Source organism: Thalassophryne amazonica, chromosome 3, assembly GCF_902500255.1.
Source record: "Thalassophryne amazonica chromosome 3, fThaAma1.1, whole genome shotgun sequence".
Lineage (NCBI taxonomy): Eukaryota > Metazoa > Chordata > Actinopteri > Batrachoidiformes > Batrachoididae > Thalassophryne > Thalassophryne amazonica.
The window spans coordinates 54104419-54125991 of record NC_047105.1 but is presented as its reverse complement, the minus strand read 5'-3'; the positions used below and the strand labels follow the sequence as shown (position 1 = coordinate 54125991).

General features: G+C 41.6%; 3 protein-coding genes across 5 annotated transcripts in view; 2 read left to right on the top strand and 1 right to left on the bottom strand.

The window, feature by feature from the left end:
* The window catches only part of ddi2 (DNA-damage inducible protein 2), a 37436-nt gene extending 30642 nt beyond the window's left edge, over window positions 1-6794 (top strand). For 2 of the 3 annotated variants that reach the window (XM_034166321.1, XM_034166322.1), the window contains one exon: window positions 4296-6794. In XM_034166321.1, the coding sequence (XP_034022212.1) occupies window positions 4296-5758 (1463 nt within the window). In that variant the 3' untranslated portion in view covers window positions 5759-6794. Of the gene's footprint in view, window positions 1-3956; window positions 4006-4295 lie in introns of all 3 variants that reach the window. The other variant, XM_034166323.1, reaches the window with a different exon arrangement.
* An 83-nt stretch (window positions 6795-6877) lies between these two features.
* On the top strand, window positions 6878-13551 carry si:ch73-15b2.5 (rho guanine nucleotide exchange factor 19). Its single transcript, XM_034166324.1, has 11 exons — window positions 6878-8369; window positions 8445-8509; window positions 9496-9794; window positions 11597-11757; window positions 11837-11989; window positions 12060-12189; window positions 12298-12372; window positions 12468-12560; window positions 12648-12796; window positions 12901-13065; window positions 13147-13551. Exons 1-11 carry the CDS (start codon window positions 8260-8262, stop codon window positions 13208-13210), a joined length of 1464 nt encoding a protein of 487 aa, XP_034022215.1. The 5' UTR covers window positions 6878-8259; the 3' UTR covers window positions 13211-13551.
* Window positions 13552-13825: 274 nt separating this feature from the next.
* On the bottom strand, window positions 13826-19513 carry cplane2 (ciliogenesis and planar polarity effector 2). Its single transcript, XM_034166326.1, has 5 exons — window positions 19244-19513; window positions 16358-16510; window positions 16130-16254; window positions 15874-16013; window positions 13826-14192 (listed from the first exon to the last, which is right to left on the bottom strand). The coding sequence occupies exons 1-5, from the start codon at window positions 19353-19355 to the stop codon at window positions 13970-13972; spliced, it is 753 nt and encodes a 250-aa protein (XP_034022217.1). The 5' UTR covers window positions 19356-19513; the 3' UTR covers window positions 13826-13969.
* Window positions 19514-21573: the final 2060 nt, after the last annotated feature.

Sequence of the window (21573 nt, the reverse complement as noted above, 5' to 3'; positions counted from 1 at the left end):
CCATTTTTCCTTGGATTTTGCACTTCTACCATGAGTGAGTAGTCTGTGTAGTTAATATTTATTTATCTAATGTATATTTGAATTGTGCTTAATGTTGTCGTACACGCAGGGTATTTTATTTTGATTCGTTTTGCCATTTGTGTACCAAGTACCTCTCTGGCTCGATCTTCACATCGTCTTTCTGCAACTGCAGACTGGAAGTAATTTATTTAAAGCACAAATATACTTTGATTATAGGGCACAAAATGGTGTACATTAGCCTAAACATGGCAACATAAAGAATAACACATTGTTAACATGATTCTTGTCTATTAAACTAAACTGACAATGCACGGTTTGCAAACGGCTTTTGGGAATCAGTTGTGACTCCTTGGTCATCTGCTATAAACTAAGCAAACTAAATCCTTTGTTCAACCTAATTAAACCCTACGTACTGGCCCAGGCTTTGCGTTCTCAGGGTGCAGGACTACTTTGTGTCCCTAGGGTGAATAAAAAGTCTGCAGGTCACAGAGCTTTCTCTTATCATGCTCCTGTTCTGTGGAATGAGCTCCCTTCATCAATAAAACAGTCAGATTCTGTGAAAACTTTCAACTCCAGACTTAAGACACACTTATTTTTCCTTTCGTATGGCTAGCATACTGGCATAGTATGTTACTATGCTTTTTAACCTTTTAAATTAATTTGATGAGGAAACATAGCGGGCCTTGGCCTAAACCTTTCTAAATTATGGGTCTTTTAGCGAAGCTTAGGGCTAGTGGCCGCCGATCACCTTAGTGATCACCTATTTCTTCTGTTTTTTTTGCTGCTTAATGCTGACAAATAATATTGTATGTGTTGTCTTTCTGATGCCTGATTCTGTTTTTCTTTTTTCTCTGTTTGAGTTGCAGCTCCATCCAGAGATGGGTGTGGTGTCTCTTTCTGTAACCCTCCTGTCCTGTGCACCAGCAACATTTCCTGTATATTCGTTTTGTGAATTGTTTTGTGAATTGTCGGTAGCATGGCCCAAGCAGTGGGTTGCCCCTTTGAGTCTGGTCTGCTTGAGGTTTCTTCCTCAAATCATCAGAGGGAGTTTTTCCTTAAGGCCCCTTCACACACAGTGCAACGTTTGGACAATGTTTGGACAAATACGGCGAAACAGCTTGAAACAGTTCGAATTTGCACACCACAAAACATCACGCTAATGGGCAGGCGTGCACGATCCTGGTGTGAGAGCTCATGCACACGACAGTGTATTTCGAGCAGGAACAGTGTGAGATGCACCATGTTGCGCTGCTTATGTGGAATAAAAAAACAAAACAAAACAGCCGGTACCTGTGGGACCAGATCGCGCTGCTTATGTGGAATAAATAGAAAAAAAAAAGAAGAAAAACACATACTACCCACTGGACGTAAACCCGTGCCTTCCAAAAGCTCTGATCACCAGTCAGCAACTTTACCACTGAGCTACAGAGTTGTTCTTTGAAAGCTACGGGAATCTGCCTCATATCAGGAAGGACATGGAAGTATTACCAAAAAAAATAAATAAAATAAAATCACACATCACATAAAAACACCGCATTTATCAAGCAAGCAATATAAATATGATCCATCTGTTCCTCTGTACATGACCCATGGTCACAGACATACAGTCATGAAATAACATGAATAAGAAGCAGTGTGCTCTGATGTCCACATCTACTGGTCAGATGCGCCTAGTCAGCTGCGCGTATGTTTTGCCTGACGTGTCTTGTGGACGGCATGCCGCAGCACAGACACTGCATCATGTGGAACAGAGCTCACGTGGGTGATGTGACGGTCTGTTTCAACCTGGGACGGGGGGCTGTCAGTGTCCGCTCCGTGTGCACGCTTGCTACAGCTTGTCGCCATTGCGATATATGTCTTTATTTATGTCCATGTAAGTACAGCAATCAGACACATGCTCCTCACACTGGACAGTTGTTAGTCCATGTCTGTCCAACCACAGTAGGTGTTGACCAGCTGGAATGTCCAGATCCACAGATTCTCACAGCTGCTTCTGTCGGAAGCCACGCCTCCCATGAGTGGAGCGCACACACCCACATTTCAGTGTGTGTTTGCAGAGTCACACTCATGGGGAACTTAGACAAATTTCACAGCAGCACGATAGTGGTTGCCTGCAGTCTGCTGTCGTGCCAAGATTGCAAATGGCCACACATTTTCTAAGTGCCATGTGAGTAGTATTAAATGCATGTGTGTGTCACCTGGAATTTGTCCGACACCTGCCGTGAGAGGGTGCGATGGGTTTGCACAGCGCACACTCTGTCTTTCAGGCGCTTGTGTGTGCAAATAGTTGTAGCAACAGGTGTACGAGGCGTTAGAGGCAGGTATGTTTGTTGTTTGGTTTGTTCCAGCTTTCACCTCATAAAATATTCGTTCCATTGAAAGAATGTAAAAACATTTATTATTTGTTTCATATAACGGCTAAAACATATCCTTGTCATTTGATATTTTATTAATTTCTAAACAACAGAAAAGGAACTTACATTTTGGTGTTTCACTGCTGCTGAAGTCCAAATTGTAATGTGAAGTCCAGTGATGCTGTGCACTGACTTCGGACTTTTATTAAAAAAGACTGTGTAGTTCCTCAGTCCAGCCAAAAATCACATCAGCTTTTCATCTGAACAGTTCTTTATGCGTCCAGACAGCTTACAACAGAGTGGATTTTGTGTGTGTGTGTGTTACAAGAATTAGCAGTGTCAGTTAGCTCAATCAAATCGTTGTCTTGGTAGAGTCGTTGTCCCCTGCGCGTGCACACACGCAACCGGGTCAGTGCTTGTGCGCGTTTTTTTGTACCAACAAAAAAAGACTGTGTACATCCTCAGTGCAGTGAAAAAAAAAAAAAAATCACGTCAGAAATTAGTCCAGCTTTTTATTCTGACTTCCTGCCAACAGCCTCCAGACAGCACAGTGGATTTGTTTTGTGTGTGTTCGCATGCATGCATATGTCTGTGTGCGGGCATGTGCGTGTGTATGTGTGCACGTACGTGTGCAGAGTGCAATGGTACCAAACGTATGGAACCTAACTGCACTCTAAATGCAATGCAACACAAATGGGATGAATAATCCATGTCATGTGACATACAAAGCACCAATCAAATGACAAGGATCCACTCAGCTGTTATCTAAACCTTACTTGTGTGAATTGCCTTGAGGCAACTTTGTTGTGATTTGGCTCTATATAAATGAAAATAAATTGAAATTGAAAAATTCAACTCTTATGAGCTTGGGAAGTGGGGGGGGGGGGATTTCAGAATGTAGGTACCGAAGCATCTGTTCTCGTGACATCCCTAGCTTGTTTCGACATAGTGTGACTTTCTAGGAAATTATTCCCTTACAATCATGTCAAACAATCACACACACATTAATCCATATTAAGGGTCAACTATTTGTTCCTCAGGTGAGGGGATGGTAGATACAGATCAACTTTCACGTACCGTTCACTCTGTTTTATTCACACGACACCAGAATAGAATAGTAACGGGATGGACGTCTTTAATCCCAAGTGTGAAAGGGGCTAAGATGTACAAACTGAGACATACTAGAACATCTGGTGCAACACTGTGGTCATGTGGCACGTTTTCTTGGGACACATTGCTGAGGGACTGGATGGTACCACAGGTCTGTCTGAGTGGTTGCCAGTCGCGCCTCAGGGTATTTCCATGACGTGGTGGATGTGCTAGATTACTGTTTGGATAAATTTTTATCCTCAAACAAATGTCTAATATAGGAGGATACTGGTGTCCAGTGACAAGGTATGTGATTACATTGTGGTCTCTGTCACGGCAAAGGTCAATCAGCCTTTTTATTTTTTTTTTTGCAAACACTTTTCACATCTGCGTGTGAAAAGGGTGATAGATTGGTGCATGCTTGTGTGTGACTGCTAACTTTCTCCGTCCCTTTGCATGATGTGTGTGGTGTGTGCCCTAATCCCTGAGCAGGACAGCACTGATGCTTTTGGAGACAGCTGGAGAGGGCCCAACCAACCAGGTACTGCAAGTCCATTGCCAGTGCTAAGTCCATTGCTTTTTATTCATTTTATTTTGCTTTGTGCTTTGTTCTGGATCTGTTAATGGTATACTTTTATATTTGAGACTGAATACAAATGGTTATAAAAGGGTTAAAGAAACTGTATATATGTATGTATGTATACATAAATTTAGCAGTGTCTCACTATTTTGGTGTTATTCCAAGTTGGATATACTGTGAATGTGTGTATTTTGATGGTTGCACACAAAGTCCAGCTTTTTAATTCGCAATCATATTTTCTCTTACAATAGACACTGCAGATGGACAAGCTACCTCACTGCAGCCCAAACCATTCGCATTACCCAGAACCTTAGAGCAAATGTCCTCATCCTCCTCCCTTTCCCAAAGCCTTTCCTCTGGTCAGCCCCAAAATCCAATGCAGGACTCCTCTCAATCTGTCGCAGCCACCATGGAGCAGGCTTCAGCACCAGGGCATTGTCAGGACCAGCCAAGCTTCCAGGAACTTCCTCAGCTTTCAGCTCCAGCAGAGGAAACTGGTTTTACACCACATCAGGTCAGTTCCCCTCCTCCTGCCCTTAGCAGCTCTGACGTGCTTCCTGTTCCCAGTCCAACACCAGAAGACCTCCCATCAACTCTCCCTCCTGTAGATGTGGCTGCAAATGGCATTCCAGTTCCCCAGAATTCAGGGGGTGAGGTACTGCCTGGAAACACAGAAGGTGATGCTGAAACAGATGCAATGGAGAACAGCATCATGCTCCCCCACCCAGAGGAAATTTCACCCATTCAGCCCATGGATGAGGAGGTGAAAAGGTGTGGCACTGCTGATGAAATAGAAGTATGTGAGAGTGCTCCTGCTCAGCCTGAGTCAATTGAAATGGAGTTCCTCCCAGACTCTCAGGTAGCAGCTCCCTTTGAGAGGGACCATCCTGATGGAGAACACTACACCAACACTGAGAGCATCCCCTCACTGGCAGCCACTCTGAAGGAGCTTCACGAGCTCCTGGTCTCCAACAACGTCACTCAGTCACAGAACCGCTCTCCCGCAAAGTCTTTCAGGCCTGATGCTGACAGAGTGTCACTTGAGCCATGTACCCAAGGAGCTGAAGATGCCCAGCCTACTCTTTCTCCTACCATCATGACTGAACCTAGTGACACCAAAGCCAACAATGCTGCTGTGTCTGATGAAGGACCATTTAAGTGTGTTGTACTTAACCTCTCTGGCCATGATGATCATCTGGGTGGAGACATACCAGAAACTTTGGAGGAACAAGTGCCACTACAAGATCCAGGTGAGAGGAGGGTGGACAAATGTCAACAGGATGATGATAATGTCAGCATTTCTCAGCCCGAGCCAGAAGGGCCTTCAGCTCCAGGAGGGGACCTGGAGATCAGGGAGTTGTCTGAGGTCCAGCAGAGCCTAGAGGTTACAGATGAAAGTCAGGATGATGATGTCCCAGACACACTTGTTCTGCAGAGAGAGCACAACCTTTTGCCAGCGATAGTGGGTTCACTTGAGGACAGTTCATCCCCTGCTGCTGCTCCTCGTGCTACAGCACCTCAACCAACATCTCCAGCTACTCTTCTCTGTGTGCCGCAGCCCCTTAGAGAACAGTTTCCAGCTGAGCACATCCAGAGAATCCAAGCAGCTGGCTTTTCTGCCCAGGAAGCTGCAGAAGCACTGGAAAAAGCCCACGGAATTGTGGAGGTTGCTCTGCTGGCGCTACTAGCCCGCAGTATCACTGTGCCAACCTAGACTAAAAAAAAAAAAAAAAAAAAAACCCATGCGAGTCTCCAGCCTCACACCTCGGCTTCTGTCTTATTTTTTCAATTTATTATTAATACAGATGTCCCAGTTCCTTCTGATGAGAGTGCGGACAGCACGGTTTTGTCGTACAGAATGTCGGCAGACAAACAGGACTACTGCTCGGACTTTTCTGGATTTGGCAAATATGTGAGGTGTGTTTGCATGCAGATGTTTTGGTTCCCACCCAGTTTGGTGGTTTTTACCAATCAATTTGGTCTGGTAGATTCCCCCCACCCCCCCAAACCTTACCATAGTATTAACTGCCCAATGTACAATTGGTTATTGATGCAAAATTATAACATTTTTCTTTAATAGCTCACAAAGCTATCTTTACTTGCAGTTGTGTAAGGCATGAAGATGCGCTGCATAAATAAATTAATCTCAATTTATGCAGCCTTATACTCCTGTGCCAGAGCAACTTTCTGGTAAAACACATCTCATTCAGCACAAGTGATCTCCTGAAAGCTCATATCTACGTACAAATCACAAAGTTATGAAGACATATTTTATTGCGCATCAGTTTAAGGAGGGTTGATCTTTGTTCATACAGTATAAAAATCATTTCTCCGTGTTTTTTTTTTTTTTTTTTTGAATGACATTCAAATCTTGAATAATGTCCTGCTGTATTTACAGCTGCCACCATACGGAAACATCGGGTATAATTTAAATGTGTTTGGGAAAATAAGATGATGGCTTCTTCTTTTTTTATTTTTTTAAATCAGTATGTGTATTACAGATGGTGTCATGTACTGTATCGTTTTCCGCAGTTTGAAAACTTTGCAATTTGTAGTTTCCAAAGCTTTTCAGTCTTTTACTGTTTTGTCAGATCATAGAATGTCCATTTCTGTCAGTCTTTGTTGTTGAGTCATCTCACGATTTTAAATGGCTTTATTTGAGTCATACCGACAATTTTGAGGCAGATTGAATTATTTACTTGTATCTTATATGAAATTTTTAATTTCAAATAAAATGGAAAGTGTTTGTATTCTATGAGTAAGGTGTTGTTTTTTGTTTGTTGTTGTTTTCCCTGAATATAAATACAATCAAGTGTGATAAAGGATGTGTTCTAGTCAAGGTGATTATATGGTCTTAAATCGATCTACTTATTACATTCACTGTCTACTGGAGTTTAGCTGAAATTGCACACGGATCATAATAGCCAAACATGGCGTCTATTATTTTCAGTGGATTTAAAAGTGAACAGCTGTGGGCTTGCATACGATTTCTTTACACCATAAAAATAATAATAAAAAAATGCCAATTAAACCTGAATTCAGGCTTGTCATAAGTGGGTTAATATAACACAGCCAATTCATCACTTTTACAGCCACTTTTCTGTAAACACAGGATGGATACAGTAACTATAAGCCACTGAATATCAGATGAGCATCATTTGTGCAGTGAGGAAATGTCGGTTGCCACATTTTGGCCATGTGGTGTTTCTCTGGGCATGATCAGTGCACAGTTACTTCTGTGTTGCAGCAGCATGCACCACTGGCACATGGTCTGATAACATTTTAAATATGGAGATTAGCTGTTCAGCAAGAACAAGGCCACCTTTGGAGTTTTGACAGGAAGGGCATCCAGTGTAAAACTTATGCCAAATCAACATACAGATCCACCTCAGATCTGCTGTAGTGACCATGAGTGAAAACGGGAGTAGCTGAAGGGACTTACTGGCAAGATTACTTAAATACATTTTTGTGAAGTGGTTGTGGCCAATCAGTGTGGCTTCAGATCTGCGAAGAAAGAACTAATTACACTTTAAAGTAGGTTTTGGTAAACCAAGAGTGAAAATATTAAAACCTTAACATAAAATATTGCGCATTTGATGCAAAAAGGTGACCTGCTGTGAATAACAAAAGAAAAAAATTTGTTCTGTGATCATGCGTTTTGAGCTCTAGCAAAACTGCACACACTGAGTGCTTTTGAGCATTTTGATTTATGTAATATTCAGCAAACAGTTTGGGAATGACATGTGACTCCTGAGCCAGTGTTTGGTGCAAGTGTGTGATGGAGCCACACCTGGTTCTAATTTTTGTGATTGCTTCTTGGTAAAACTGAACTGCGTTGTGTGACACCACAGTGGCAGTAAGACAAACGATGGCTGAGTGTGACTGCAGTGATCAGAAAACTTGTTTGAGTGTTATCACTGATCACTGCTTTTTTGGAAATGGTCAGCAAATGAACAATAATTCAGAAGTACTGCCAACCATGAAGGAAGCAGGGTGTCTTCCTTCAGAGGTTGTTCCTCTAGAAGTCTACAGCGCACACGATATTACAGTCTTTGACGAGGATGACTCTGTGAGCCAGCATGAAGTTGGCAGGTATGAGGCATGATGTGCACTGAGGTAACTTTGAGTGTTTGTGTGGGATTGTAATGAAATCTGTACTGTCACAGTCCTTGGGTGAATATATCATCAGCTCTGAGGTCTGTCGCTTTAACGCGAATGTGGGACTCTGGAAAAATGTACTCGCCTGTGCCCAAGCTCTCTGTTCCTCCACTGGAAGGTGGCATGAACTTCCCCCTGCTGTCTGATTGCTGTGAAAGTACAGAAGGGTAAGTGGTCACATAAGTTTATATATGTAGGCCACAAAAACAAACTAACAAAAAAGCTTTGTTTATCCTATGCAGGGCAGCAGATCCAGGGGAAGAGGCTGTTCAGAGTGTACCATTTCAGTCCAAATACATTCATATTTGTAAGTTTCTTTACGTTTCAGAATTTGTCGTAACTTACATTGCAACGAGATTTGAGTGCAACTCCAAAAGGTGTTTTTCTGAGGTGTAATTGTTAGCCAAATAAAAGATGAAATTTAACAAAAAATTTTTTAAATATGTACAACTAAAATAAAATGTGGACAAAATGTAAAATGAGAATTATGTACAACTGTGGAATGAATATGCATGGGAAAATATTGCACATGGGTGCAGTTTAATGTGGTTTCTCTGGGGAGAAAGCTGTCCCTGAACCTGTTTGTCCTAGTTTTGATTGACCTATACTGTTGGCCCGAGGGTAGTAGGTTAAACAGGTGGTTGCTGGGGTGGGATGTGTCTTTGATGATGGCAGCTCTGCTGAGGTACGAGAGCTGGCGATGTCCTCCAGGCTGGGCAGACCCTTATCAAAAAATGGTACTGAGAAGTATATAAAAAGTAAACTGGAAGTATACTTGAAACATAATTGCATGTACTACTTTTTGGTAAGGGGAGAGCAGCCAGTGATCCTCTGGGCCATTTTGATCACTCTCTGCCCTGCTCTGTCTGCTGCTGAGCACCCCCCGTGATGCAGTACGTCAGTATGCTCTTGATGGTGGTTCTATAGAACACCACCAGCAGCTTCTCCTCCAGATTGTTCCTCGTGAGCACCCTCAGGAAGTGGAGTCACTGCTGGGCTTTCTTCACCACATTGGTGTTGGCAGTCCAGGAGTGACTGTCAGAGAGCTGCACTCCCAGGAGCCTGATTTGAGCTGACCTTTTCCACTGAGGTGTTTAACAAATCCTGCTTCTTGTGAGCTGAAAACACTATGCAATTTTCTAGTCTGTACCCCTCCTCAGCAACTACCATTAAATTGAGTTTGCAGCCAAAAGCCTTTTTAATCAATTGAAAATGAGTAATTACATGGCCAAAGCAAAGATGGGGTAACAAAAAAATCTGCAATGCAAAGTGGTTTTGTCTTTCATTTTGTAGTTCCGCTCTATCAGGATTACTGCCTGCAGGCGGTGAAAGATGACCTCCACAGACTCAACAAGGATTTTCTGTCTGAGCTGCTAAGACCCCAGTGCCTGTCTGGTCTGCACTGCCGTCTGATTTCTCCCAGCCAGTCTGAGGCCGCCTCCCCTCCACTACAGCCTGCTGAAGTCACTCTGTCGCCTCGCCAAACTCCACCTCACCCTAAAGTTACATGTGCCATGTGGCGCGACCTCGAAGAAGTGAAGGCATCTGATCTGCTCAGCAGTCTGTCCACCAGAGAGATCCGCCTGCAGGAGGTGTGAAAATGTTTTACGATCCCAAACATAAGACTTAAAGGGCACAAGCAGTAAAAACATGAAGAAAAAAAAAAAAACCCCATCAACACCGAGTAGTGTTAACAGTGATGATAAAAATTTTATTTAATATGACCTGTTGATGGGAAGACCCAGGACACGCTGGAGGGACTACATCTCTCGGCTGGCTTGGGAACGCCTTGGGGTTCCCCTGGAGGAGCTGGGGGAGGTGTGAGTGGATCGGGAGGTCTGGGCGGCTTTGCTTGAGCTGCTGCCCCCGCGAACCGACTCTGGATAAAGCGGAAGAAAATGGATGGATGGATGGGTGACTTGTTGATAACTGAAATGTCCGGCATAATTGGTGATTTGCCCAAAACCTTGAAATGTGATTTTTCTCAACAAATCTCATCACTAGGGTGAGAAAATGAGGCACCTAGGGGAAGGTGGTTCGTGGGCTAAAGTCAGTTACACCTCGATTTTCTTCCAAATAACACACATCTCATTCATAACATTATAAATACAGTTAGTCTTACAATTCCTGGATGTTTTTCTGAATTGTGCAGCAGGAAACCATGGACAGGTGCTCTGCTCCGCTTTGGCTCTGTCCACTTAGGACGCAGCACAGAACCAGAACTCTGCGCCACATTTCTCTGCAGATCATGCAGCAAACGAGGCAGGCAGCCCAGTTTATGAAATAAAATGCATTTGAAAGCAGACAGACAGGATGTAAGAACGGGTTTGAATCTGCCCACTTGTGGGAAAAAAGTTTGCAGAAAAGACAGCCTTCCTATTTGTAAAGACGGCTTAGAACTTTTGCACTCGTGCTGTGTTCACATTACAAGCTGAAGTGACTGAATTTGACCCTTTTTTGTGTGTGTGTGTCTGCAAGAGTGTGTTTTACAGCAGTTGGCAACTTTTTGTTGTCATGTCACTGACAAAATAATTAATAAAATTTTAAATTAGGCTGACCATCATAACTAACTGGTTTATTTGAGAAAAATAATCACATTTGATTTCACTGGCATGGGAACACTAGTAACATTTCAGTTTAGAATTTTGTTTGATCCACAGATGAACAAAAATTGGGAGGAAAAAGGCAAATACCATATGATCAAATCTAAAAGTTTTGCAGATTAGTTAATGCTAAGTATTTACACATTTAACCTAATATGTACATTAAGCTAAATGTTGAGACAAATATACACCTTAAGTTAATTGTTCATCCCCGAAAGACAGATTAATAAAGCGTCTGACAGACATTTAACATGTAAGGGCATATTTATTCAAACTTGCAATTCATGGATGTTTTGTTTTGGAGTAATATTGTAGCCTGTAGTCTTTTGATGTCAATTTTAGGGCACCTCTAAAATTTTTAAAAAGTCTTTGCAAACTTTTTGTCTTTTTTTTTTTTTCCTAGGGGATTCATTGTAGAACCGCCACTGCCAGGGGCGTCTGACAGTGTCAGAGAAACCGCTTCCAACTTTGACATTTGGGTGGGACAAAACAGCATAGGATTCAGGAAGGGTCATGCATGAAGACATAGGTGGACAAACTTTAGAATTCTCATTGATGCAGGGATTTTGTTTTAGCATGCACCTGCAGAAGAATGTCCAAACCGTGATGAACGAGTGAATGTAATGTGCATTTAATAGACCCCTGTGGACAGCTGGGCATTTACTGCGCATGCAGCCCGAAAGTTTCCCCCTCATTGGCTAGAAACGGCTAGAACTCGGGTGTTATTGGTGTGACTGATTTGGGGGGAGGAGAGTACTGAATTGACTTTTTTTTTCATCCCTCATCCACAGTCCATGTTTGAGTTGATCGGCTCTGAAGCATCATATTTAAAGAGCCTTGGTGTTGTTGTCAATCACTTCTATGCATCAGAGGTATTGAAGAAGACCGTGTCTCAGCTGGAGCACCACATTTTGTTTTCCAATATTGGACGTGTGATGGCAGCCAGTGAGAAGTGAGCACCCTGTGCAGCTCTTATTCCTTTGAACGTTGTCTTGAATGTCCATGCTGATTGTCTGCTGGTGTCTTTACAGCTTCCTCATGGACCTGGAGATTCGGCTGGGAGAGAGTGTCTTAATATCTCAAGTTGGTGACATTGTGCTCCAACATTGTCCGGCATTCTGGAGTCTTTATGTGCCATATGTCACAAACATGATGTACCAGGAAACCCTCATCAGCCAGCTCCAGTAAGCTTCCAATTGGTGCACTTATCATACCTTTAGTGAAATGTCCTTAATCTGATCTTTTCTTGCTTAGGCAGCAGAACAAAGAATTTCTATTTGCAGTAAAGAAGCTTGAAAGTGATGCAGTGTGTCAAAGACAAAGCTTAAAATCATTCCTTGTCCTCCCCTTCCAGAGAATTACCCGTCTCAAACTCCTGCTTGAGGTCTGGTTGTTATGAACCGTGTACACACGTTAAAATGAATTTCTTGCGAATTAATAGTCACTTGATTTTTGCAAGTCAGCTGGCTGCAATTTTCCACTTCTTTTTCAGACCATTATAAAACTGACAGACCAGGATTCAGAGCCTGCTTCAAATCTCAGGAGGGCTACAGAAGCTATAAATGAGGTAACCCTTGACTACTAGACTTGACTACTTTAACTCTGTGCATTCATGCTTGCATAGGAGTAGAAGTCATGAGTCTCACCAGTGTGCCAATTTAGATTTTGACACACTGTGACAAGAGGATCCAGAAAATGAAACAAATAGAGGAATTGGTCTGCCTGGAATTGCTGCTGGATTATGAGAACATAAAGGTATTGGATTTTATGCAGAGTTAATGTTGACCAGAAGCAGTGACTCTGGTTTAACCTGCAGATGGCAGTAAGCTCTCGTGTTTCCAGTCAGTTCCTCTGGTCGTTGGCGGGCGTTTTCTGATGCACCAAGGTCCTGTGAGACAACTGATAGTGGAAGGCACAAACGATTTCCGAACTTCATTCATCAACATTTATCTTCACCTCTTCAATGACCTTCTGATCATCTCCTCTAAAAAGTATCTTCTGTCAAACTAACTGCTGCCATTTTTGGGGCACAAACTTGCAGATCTACATGAAAATGCACTGCATTATTTTAATCACGTGTGCTAACACACAACAGGGAGCAAAGGTTCAGAGTGCTGGATCATGCTGAATTCCCCACACACGTGCAGGTTCAGGACCTGAAGACTGAAGTTCTGGCTCTACCTCCAGAATCCTTCCTACTCCATCTCTCCAGAAGTCAAACCAGACAGCCCACTGCCATGATACTTGCTCCACACACAAAGTAAGAGTTAAGTGTGATTAAATATTACTCAGCCTGATGGTCATCCATCAGTTTACCCTCTTCTTGTTTACATGAACACAGGTCAGATCAAGAGGTGTGGATGAAGGTGCTGTCTTCTAAACGAGGAGGGGACCAGGATTGTTGATGGCGATGTGCAGACTTTAATGCGTTTTAATTGGAATGCTTTTTATTAAGAAACTTCACTCCAAGATGCAGCTTCACATAACTGAGCACTAATTATTGAAAGAAACAAAATATTGGCACTACACTTGTCACAGGAGGTGTGCTGCAACTACTAAGACTTTAAAATGTGTCTTATAAAGTCTTTCCCCCGTTACTGGGGGCTCTTTACCAAACGGGATTTTGTAAAGATGACTTTAAGGGTTTTTGTTTTTTAAACCACATCAGCACTTTGTAGTAAAGTTGAAAAATGCTGTGAAAATCTAAATCACTTTTTACTGGTATTTGACTACCTAATAAAGATGGACTTAAAACAGTGCTTTTATTTTTTTTTTTTTTTAATTACCTGAAGAACAAAAAAGCGTAAAGGTCACGTTTTAAGTCCAGAAGTAACTTGTAGTAGACATGGGCAGTGTAAGGAGTGCTGAGATGTGTGGAATTTGCAAAGCTGGTTGAAGGAAAATGAAATGAGAATTTAAAAGTGCACGAAGGGACATAAGGGGTCTTGTCACATCTCAAATCTGATGCATCACTCCACGGGCATGCAGAAGAAATTTACACATCAGAATGCAAACTCCATCTTGGGAAGGCTGTAATTACAGCATCAGAATAATCCAGTCATCTCATCAGCTACAGCCAGCTCTCCCTGATGTCTTGTCTCAAGAGCAGACAATGTGTCACCTGATGCCCATGCAGTCACCTTCCTCCACCTCCCCGTCTGTCATTAAAGCAGAGCCTGTGTTTCTTGCTGTGGTTTGGGTCTGGTTGATCGGGCTAAAACACAGTCTTGATGCCACAGGTGCTCTGCCAAGCAGTTGAGGAAACTAGCAACATCATCAATCCCGTTGCTGACTTCTCCACCAGTATGCAGCACCGGTAAGCCCCACGTTTGCTGGAACTCCTTTATGTCTCTCTCTGCTACGTCACAGTGCATGAACAAGTCAAATCTGTAGAAAACAATTAAGGATGAATGTGCTATTGAATGGTATACACTGGCTTGTAGTGTGTGAGCAGGGTTTAAACTCATTTTGTTCATGGGTTATTTTTATATATATATATATATATATATATATATATACACACACACGTGTGTGTGTGTGTATGAGAGACATGTTTTAAAGCACACAGTAGCTGTTCTAATTTCAGATTCTCCTTTATACTCAAACAAAATCTTAAGACACTTTCTAAAAGCCTTTGGAACCAAATATATGCGTGGTGTGATCCAGTGTCAAAATCAGTCAGGTTCATTATAAAATTTTGTTGGCTTTTTGAGGGGAAGAGTAGGAAAAACTATAAATTCTTGGAACATTTTCCTCCAGGGGGACCATGATTGCTAAAGCCAAAAGTGTGTGTGTTGGCAAAGAGGCGTTCTCATGAGTTGGAAGAGGGTAGCTATTTTTGTCATCACTAAAGGCACATCAAGGAATCTAATTTCAGTGAAAGTACACATTTACTTTGAATTATTCAGTAAATGTGTAAATTGTGCCAGAAAATGCAAGTTGAGCTGTTGAAATCCAAGCTCTACACCATTTAGAAACGGAGGTAATGGGGGGGGGGGGGGGGGGGGGGCTCTTTAGTGCAACATCCAAAATGGCTGCTGTATGGAAAGGTTGAGCCTCTGGTACCTTTGCATTCTGTGACACTAAAAATGTAAGTCTAACTGTTTAAATCAAAGTTGCCTAGAAGCTGAGATATTGACAAAATCCATTTTTAGGGTAACTGCTTTAAAAAAAGAAAGAAAGATGGCAGCCATATCTGTATCCAGGTAAATGTAATCACTGGTTTTCTGAATGCCGACATAACATTTTCAAAAATTTTAGTTTTCCCTAATGGAATAAAAAAAAAAAAAAAAACTTGCAAGCAAAACATAGAACTTATCTATAAAAAAAAAACCTTGCTACATGACAGGCTTGCGTTTTAGATTGTAAAACCTGTCTTAGCCAGTTTAGTGTGTCAGGAACTTATGAATGTCCTGGTATAAAAGTGCATTTTAAATGCCATATTGACTGTGTACCCCTTATTTGATGTACTACATATATACATCAAATACCTCTGACAGCTGTATGATGGATTACATTCATAATATGGCAAAAACACTAGATCAGTGCAGAATTTAAGCAGGAGGGCAAATTGTTACAATATTAACATGTAAATTTAACACTTATACAGAGAAGGAAGCTCTGCATAAAGTGAAACTAGCCCATGTTTACACCTAGATCAAAAGAACATAACTTTTTTGAAGTATACACCTACTTTAAAAGAGTTCTGTTCAGTCTGACATTCTTGTTTTTCCATGTTTCTTGAGGTAGCCTACCTGGACACCCAAAGAGTTGTTTTGCCACCTTTTTGAAGTTGCTGTGAGAAACCTGTACACAAGATTTCAGAATAATTAACAATGTTATACATTACCATGTATATCTTTTTTTTTTTTTTTTTTTTCCAGATTTAAAGGTTTGCACCCCCCCCCCCCCCCCCCCCCCCCATTTTAGACTTTATGGATACATGCATGGACTAAAAACAATTACACTAACTCGCTAGAATTAACTTTTCTAATAAAATGTCAATTTAATGAGTATAAAAACTCGGAATAATTTGTTTTATGGGTGTGCAATAGGCATGAAAGGATACTTTGTGCCGACCACCAATTTCACAACTTGATCCAATGGCGGTTCAGACCACTTGGCAATTTGATTGGACAGATCATCAAAGGATGTCCTGTCACTGAAGGAGAAGAGGAGGAGGATGGCATCCACCTGCTCCTTACAGGACTGGAAGTGAAATGAGGAAAAAGTCAGAGTTGTACAGAACACATTTAGTCTAATTTATAAGGACACTTAATTTATTTAGTAAATTTGTATTTTAAAATGCTGGATTTCATATGTACTGGAAGCAAGTGGTCAAATCTTCGTAAGGCGTTCTCTCCACAGTCCCACAGTTGCAGGTGGAAGAAAAGAACTCTGCTGTTTTTTCTCAGCTTCACTGGCCAATAAATCGCAGTAGTCTCAATACCTAAAATAAGGAGTGACATTGAACCAAAGTGTCATATTGAACCTCCAGTGTGTAATAATACTTAAGTTGTCTGATCACGACATCATAGTTTATTGTGACCTACCTGTGGTCTCGTGGTGGATGCTGGGAATACTCCTGCCTGCAAGACGTGCAGCAAGAGCAGTTTTCCCTACACCCCCCTTACCGGAGATGAAGATCTTATAGTGAACTGTGTCTACGGTAACATGTGGGGGCATCACTGGAGACTCCAAAAGACCTGTCAAACAGACTTGGTCAAATTCAACAATCAGGATCCGCAGACCTGAACAGTCTTCCTCTGTGAACCCACTGCTGTGATGGTTCAAAACAGCCTAAAACCCCAACCTTCTACAATAGTTTAACATCAGAGGCAGCGTCATGGCCAGGCTCAAAATGTCTGTCATTTAAAATAAAAAAGTGGTTTCTCAGTTTCTTCTGGCATAAGAGATTCTGAATTTCTTTTTGTGTAATTTTGTCTACTTTTCCCCTGTGATGCACTCTGACATCTGTTCTTTAACCTTTAAAGCAATTATGTGTATACAACTGTTGATGTAATATTGTAATAAAATGGCTATTGATACAATATATTCTTTCTTCCTCATACGGAATCCCGAAAGAAACCAGTGATTATGGCGAGATAAAGAGGGACATCGTGCCAGTGAAGCTGTACAGGAGGCAATTGAGGAATTTCAAGTTCAAAATATAAAGTTTGGGTTAAAACTGGTAGTTTACAGTGCATCTGGAAAGTATTCACAGCGCTTCACTTTTTCCACATTTTACGTTATGGCCTTATTCCAAAATGGGTGAAATTTTTTTTTTTTTCCTCGAAATTCTACACAATACCATCTAATGATGATGTGAAAAAAAATGAGATTTTTACAAACTTATTTAAAAATAAGAAAACATGTACATGAGTATTCGCAGCCTTTGTCATTAAGCTCAAAACTGAGCTCAGGTCCATCCTGTTTCCACTGACCATCCTTGAGATGTTTCTACAGTTTAACTGGAGTCCACCTGGTATAAAATCAGTTGATTGGATATGATGTGGAAAGGCACACACCTGTCTACATATAACGTTCCATAGTTGACAGTGCATGTCAGAGCACAAACTAAGCATGACGTCAAAGGAATTGCCTGTAGACCTCCGAGACACGAGTGTCTAAAGGCACAAATCTGGGGAAGGGTACTGCTTTGAAGATCCCAATGAGCACAATGGCCTCCATCATCATCCATAAATAAATTCTGATCCACCAGGCCGCCGTCTAAACTGAGTAATTGGGGGAGAAGGACCTTAGTCAGGGAGGTGACCAAGAACCCGATGGTCACTCTGTCAGACCTCTGTGGAGAGGAGAACCTACCAGAAGGACAACCATCTCTGCAGCAATCCACCACTCAGGCCTTTATGGTATAGTGGCCAGACAGAAGCCACTCCTTAGTAAAAGACGCATGGCAGCCCACTTGGAGTTTGTCAAAAGGCACCTGAAGGACTCTGACCATGAGAAACAAAATTCTCTGGTCTAATGAGATTCTCTGGAGTTAATGCCAGGCTTCATGTTTGGAGGAAATCAGGCACTATTCCTACAGTGAAGCATGTTGGTGGCAGCATCATTCTGTGGGGATGTTTTTCAGTGGCAGGAACTGGGAAATTAGTCGATTGAACATCTCTGGAGAGATCTGAAAATGGCTGTGCACCAACACTTCCCATCCGGCCTGATGGAGCTTGAGAGGTGCTGCAAAGAAGAATGGGAAAAACTGCCCAAAGGCAGGTGCTCCAAGCTTGTGGCATCCTATTCAAGAGGACTTGAGGCTGCAATTGCTGCCAAGGGTACATCAACGAAGTACTGAGTAAAGGGTGTGAATACTTATGTACGTGTGATTTCTTAGTTGTTGTTTTTGTTTGTTTTTATAAATGTTGCAAAAAGAACTTCGTCATTATGGGTGTTGTGAATAGAATTCCGAGGACAAAAAAAAAAAAAGAATTTACTCCATTTTGGTAGTAAATTAGCATTGTTGCCTTACAGCAAGAAGGTCCACTTGGTCCTTTCTGTGTGGAGTTTGGATGTTCTCCCTAGACTATTACAGATACTGCAATCTTTGCTGTGTGCTATGCAATCTGGGAAGGCAAGAGAGCAAACAACAGCGGTGCCTGACTCTTCACTACATTCATGGTGGAATAGCTGAAAATTTTTAAAGTAGTCCAAAACTGTCGCCTATTCAAGACATTAAACTCCTTTGTCAAAGGCTTCGCTTCTCTTCCTTTCGTTCAGGTTGTGTGGAGGTGATCAGTGTTCCAGAAATAATGCAAGTTTTTACATCTTTTAAAAACATTACCACTGATCATCTGTATTAACCAATTCACGTTACCTTCCCGTGCTAGCTCCATCATGAAGTTTACATTTGTCAGCAGAGACTTACCTTCCCAGAATGCACTGTGCACAGCAAAGATGGTGGTATCTGTGACCGATGTGTATGCGCGAGTTCCCTCCAGGTGCTCTGGCTTCTGACCACTTCTAAAGACATACAGGTTGGGTGAACTGGAAACTTTAAATTGTCTGTAGGTGTGACTATGTTTGTTGATATGTAGCCCTGTGATAGACTGGTGGCCTGTCCAGGGTGTACCCTATGATCACTGGGATAGGCTCCAGCTCATTGTGACCCTTAACTGAAATAAGCAGGCATAGAAAATAATGAATGTCCGTCCAAATAGTTACAGGCCAGCCTGTATTCAACCAACAGCACAAAACTTACAAAGCAGAAAAAACACATAGTTCTCATAATGAAGTCACTACTGATGAAGGTTTGGTACATTTTCTGTAAACTGAATAAGTATTAATCCGGTAATATGTGTGTGTTAATTTGTTTGTAATGTGTTAATTTCAGCTAAATTCCACTTTGTATTCTCTACAGAAAACACTTGCCATCAAATATACTGCTGCTATAATGGATATTCAGCACAAACTTAGTGTCTTACCGAAAATTCTGCGTCTGTTCTTGTGCAGAATCTTGCTAAAATATTCTTTACTGTCTTCACATTGATGCCAGTCAGAAACAACCACTGATTCTACAGGGGGCGCTGCAGCCATGCTGTTAAGCTAATGTTAGCATCACCGTCAGAAAGTTTTGACAAAAAAAAAGTCAGTCGTTCACTCGACAGCTCCGAGTACTAGCAGAAGATACATATGTAGATAAAAGACGCCTTAAGAATAACAATTCTTGACTTAATTTCTATTTCTTCTTCTTCTTCTAGTAAATACTTCCGTAAAATAACACGTCTCGTGTTTGACCAGAGTTGACATCCAGTGTCCTACCGCCACCTGCCGGACTGGCGTTGACGGACAGTTTTTCCTTCGAAATGTGTGTCTTTCTGAAATTAAAACGGCGCTTCCTTGTGGCTGTTTATTTGTAACGGAGTGTTCAGGGTTAGGCGCTGCCCTCTTTTTGATATTATCTACGGTGTGGTAGTTTTGGGACGTCTGGTCAGTAGAGGGCGGTAGGGCGCCGCCCCCTCAAACTATTTAGAAAAAGAAATTTACAACATATTTAATAACAAAATAAGTCTGGTTTGCTCAGTTAGAATATGCAAGTGCCCGTCATTGTATGCATTTAAATGTGTTCCAAAATTTCATGTCAGTGTTTTAGTCAGTGTCAGTAAGCCACACACACATACATACATACATACATATATATATGTGTGTGTGTGTGTGTGTGTGTAAATTATTAAAAATGATAAACTTTGCAGCCATAAAATTTGGAAGCAGAACTGCCAGTATTGTCCTTACCAAAATCCAAATGGCTCTATATTTAATATAGTCAATAAAGGTGGTTGTTTTTATTTCTGAGTACAATCTGAGCACTAAAACATGCTTCAGTGAATATTTCCTAATTTATCTACCAAAGTGATCAAGCCAACACTGCGTGGTACAAGTTATTGTTGGGGATGCTCTGCAAACAAGTGTGCATTCTTGTTATCCTGTTCTGTGTTCCGACTTGTTTTTGGATGTTATATAAATGCCCCATTGTCTGCCCCCAGCCTACATATGCTGCTATCTTTTCATAAACTTAGTTCGTACAATAGTTTTACTTTCCTGTTTACTCAGAGCTTCCACCTCTCTGAGGTAATGCCTACTTAAACATTTTGTCTCCCTCCATCAACTCCACCCAGTATATTCCACCCAGTTGTATAAATCTGGAGAACTATTTGAGTTATGAATGTGAAGCCTTAGTACTGGAGAAGCTGAATCAGAGCAAATGATAACCTTGTTTGGTGGTTTCCATTCGACTCGTCATAATGATAACACCACAGCAACCATTTCCACTAAATGGACACATGATCTGTCACCCTCGTTGGCTCTTTAACACCCAGTGGTGGCACATAATGTCATATCGACCACTGGCCTCTCCTTTATGGTTTTGCGAGAATCAAAATTGTTCGACTAAATGTCCTCCAACTTGAACCCAGTTCTCCTGACAGATAAGGTCCAGTCCAGCCAAAGCACATCAGCAATCTGGCAGGATTTCCATGATGGGGTGAGAACTTCTCCTGTCACATTTATCCAATACACTGCAGCTAATGCTCTGCTTGAGTGCATGATGGAAGTCATGAATTCCAAGTTAGTATTTCCAGCATCTGATCTAATTGGGTTCCTGTGGCTCTGCTCAGGAAAAGGACATCAAGCTCCTTTCTGTAATATATTCATTCGCCGTCTTGAGAAGAGGGTTGTCACAGGTTTACAATCCACCGCCATAAAGAGAGCAACACCAAGGTTCACAACTTAAGTCAGGACCCACCAGGTACCTCTTAGTGCATAAACCCTCCATCAAGCACAGCATGCGAGTCAAATGTTACAAAAAGGTTATTTTCTTTTCACTGTGTGCACTACCACATTACTGTGATGTCAGATCAGCGACCTCAGTCTTCACTGATCCCGCCTGATATTACCCAGGCCCTTCAAGATTTTGCAATCTTGCGATCATATCTATGAATGCAAATTCAGCCAATCCCTGTGAATTCAGTGCGGCATTCTAATTTTAACCAATCAATGCAACTTTTCCACAAATTTGGCTCTGCTGTTACAGTCTTTGAAAGCTCCGAAACTCAAAATTAAGCTCTGCTTGTGACTGACGGGACAGCTGACATATGCCATTTGGTATGTTGGGTCAAGGATGCATGGCGCCAAAACAGAACTAATGACTATATGATGAATATTTTTGGAGAAACTTTGGATATTAGCAAAAGTTGCTAATTACATTCTAGACACCATTCCAGTAGGGGTGGTTAAATTATATTTATATTAAAAGTGT

Coding starts and splice junctions, on each gene's coding strand:
- si:ch73-15b2.5 (XM_034166324.1), top strand. CDS start 8,260: ATGTGGGACTCTGGAAAAATGTACTCGCCTGTGCCCAAGCTCTCTGTT. Junction 11,758..11,836: donor GTGATGGCAGCCAGTGAGAA/GTGAGCACCCTG, acceptor GTGTCTTTACAG/CTTCCTCATGGACCTGGAGA. Junction 12,797..12,900: donor CTGATCATCTCCTCTAAAAA/GTATCTTCTGTC, acceptor AACACACAACAG/GGAGCAAAGGTTCAGAGTGC.
- cplane2 (XM_034166326.1), bottom strand. CDS start 19,355: ATGGCTGCAGCGCCCCCTGTAGAATCAGTGGTTGTTTCTGACTGGCAT. Junction 16,255..16,357: donor CATCCACCACGAGACCACAG/GTAGGTCACAAT, acceptor TCCTTATTTTAG/GTATTGAGACTACTGCGATT. Junction 16,014..16,129: donor GATTTGACCACTTGCTTCCA/GTACATATGAAA, acceptor TTTCACTTCCAG/TCCTGTAAGGAGCAGGTGGA.